This window comes from Frankliniella occidentalis, unplaced genomic scaffold (genome assembly GCF_000697945.3).
Source record: "Frankliniella occidentalis isolate FOCC.00 unplaced genomic scaffold, Focc_3.1 Scaffold27, whole genome shotgun sequence".
NCBI classification, from domain to species: domain Eukaryota; kingdom Metazoa; phylum Arthropoda; class Insecta; order Thysanoptera; family Thripidae; genus Frankliniella; species Frankliniella occidentalis.
Window position 1 is genome coordinate 2035467 of NW_026267157.1, and position 2112 is coordinate 2037578.

General features: G+C 54.3%; 1 protein-coding gene across 1 annotated transcript in view; it reads right to left on the bottom strand.

Annotated features, from left to right (window-relative positions):
• The window catches only part of LOC113209322 (proton-coupled folate transporter-like), a 16742-nt gene that overhangs the window by 4796 nt on the left and 9834 nt on the right, over positions 1–2112 (bottom strand). Inside the window, exons 2-3 of the mRNA XM_026426758.2 lie at positions 954–1451; positions 501–713 (exon numbers count right to left, since the gene is read on the bottom strand). Of these exons, the coding sequence (XP_026282543.1) occupies positions 501–713; positions 954–1349 (609 nt within the window). The 5' untranslated portion in view covers positions 1350–1451. The remainder of the gene's footprint in view (positions 1–500; positions 714–953; positions 1452–2112) is intronic.

The window sequence follows — 2112 nt, forward strand, 5'->3', positions numbered from 1 at the left end:
CGCTAGTCAGGCGGCCTTCCCGTTCCGCAGAGGTTTCGCGAATACGAGGAGGCAGAAGAGCAGTCATTCAAGCTGGGCATAAAGAGAGAAAAAAGTCAAACGACAGACACGTAGAAAAAGAAAGACGAAAGCACCCGGCAAGGCCCCTCGAAAGTAACACCCCACCGCGCCACCCTCCTGGCTCCACCACCCCTCCGTCTCATCGACAACAATCTCATTTGATAACGTTCCCTCGATCAACGTCAAGGGTGAGGATCTGAACGAGATTGGAAAAGGAAAGGGGGAACAGTACGGTCACTATGAGGGATAAGGAATAGTACAGTCGAAATTTTCAAGGTGAAAGCAAAGTATAAAATTCGAGAAAATCCTGAATAATGCTTTTTGATGGATATAATTTGATTATGATATTGTTAATTCAATCTTTCATAACCCTTTTTTGTTTCTTTTTATTTTGGTTGCTAAAAAATAATTTAAGTCCCCCCTGCGTGTCGGTTACTCACCCCGGCAGCCTCCATGGGCAGCTCGTGGAAGAAGTAGGTGCAGACGATGAGCCCGATGCTGGTGAGGAACTCGCCCAGGATGGGCATGAGCATGCACGGCTTGCGGCGGCCGGTGCGGTCCGTCCAGGCGCCCAGGAACAGGATCAGGATGGCCGGCACCGAGCTCTGCACGAACGTCTTCCACCCCGCCATGCCCGCCACCAGCTTCTGGACCTGGCAAAGGACAGATAGAGCCAAAAGGCTTTCGTTTAAACGAATTCGTCTCATATTGTCTCATGTATCATCACCAGTAAACGGAACACCCCCAATCATAATGGATATTTTATATTTTAGTGAACAGTTGTAAACAGCAAAGATGATGATCAGTTGATCATTAAGTTCCAAAAATATGTTTATCCCCCCCCCCAAAAAAAAAGAGCCTAAAGGCCCCTCAAAAAGACAGAATGCTCTTACCTCGCTCTCCTGGTGCGTGTAGTTGGCGGTCTCACGCGCGGCCAGGGCGGTGCAAACGTCGTCGCTGTAGCCCAGGTTGACGCGGCAGGCCTTCTCCAGGTTGAGGTTCTGCGTGGCGAGCGAGGCGAGCACGCTCGGCATGATGTAGCAGGCGAGCATGGGCTCGACGGTGATGTTGTCGCGCACGAACACGGCCTTCTGCCGGAACGACAGCTCCCAGAAGTTGCTGAAGTCGCCCTGGCGGATCTCGGCCTTGGCCTTCTTCGGGCCGATGCCGCCGCTCTTCGCCTTGTTGGCCTCGTTCTTCTCCCGCTCCCATTCGCAGGCCAGCTTCGAGTCCTTGGCGGGCTCCTTGACGGAGTCCCTCACGCCCTCGATGACGGCCCCGACCGCCATGGTGGTGGTGGTGCCGGTGCGCTCGTCGGGGTGGTCGCGGGGCGCGGGCGGCGAGCCTGGACGGCGAGGCTAGCGGGCGGCCGCGGCTGCCATGTCGTCCACCTGCAAGCACATCAGATGACGACGTCCGGGTTAGCGGGCCGAGTCCCAACCAGACCTCCAAACATCGCCAATTAGCGGTTTGCCCGCCTCGCTCCAAAGGAGTTGCCGCTCGGTCGCGCTGGCACACTAGCCTAGTCGAGCCAGGGACGCGAGCGCAAATTTAGAGATAACATTTTGTTAACAATGTCCTATAGCGTTTATAGAGCTGCTATACGAGCCGTTCGGCTGAAAGAGTTTTCAGCAAAAGATGTCTGAAACGAGACCTCCTTAACCTAACCTGAACAGCTAATCTTTTTTTTTTTCGTGTGTGTATTACTTATCAGCCCTGGACTCAGTCAGTGAAAGGGGTGTGTACCCAGCTACCCTGCCCCGCTAGGAGAGGAACAAGGCTAAAGAGAAGCGTTACAAAGCAGCACGACAGCAAGAGCTCTCTCGACCGGTCCGGGTTGTTGTAGGTATAGAGGGGGTCGACAGTTTGTTTTGGTTCTTATCGCCGACTGCACGTGTGACCACGTGTGTGTGTGTTAGTGTGTGTGTGTGTGTGTGTGTGTGTGTGTGTGTGTGTGTGTTAGTGTATGTGGAGGTCGCCCGTGATATAACTCCTGAGCGCGTCCCGACACTGGGCGCTGACGTAACGGGCGTAGGGCAGAGCGGCGCCCCG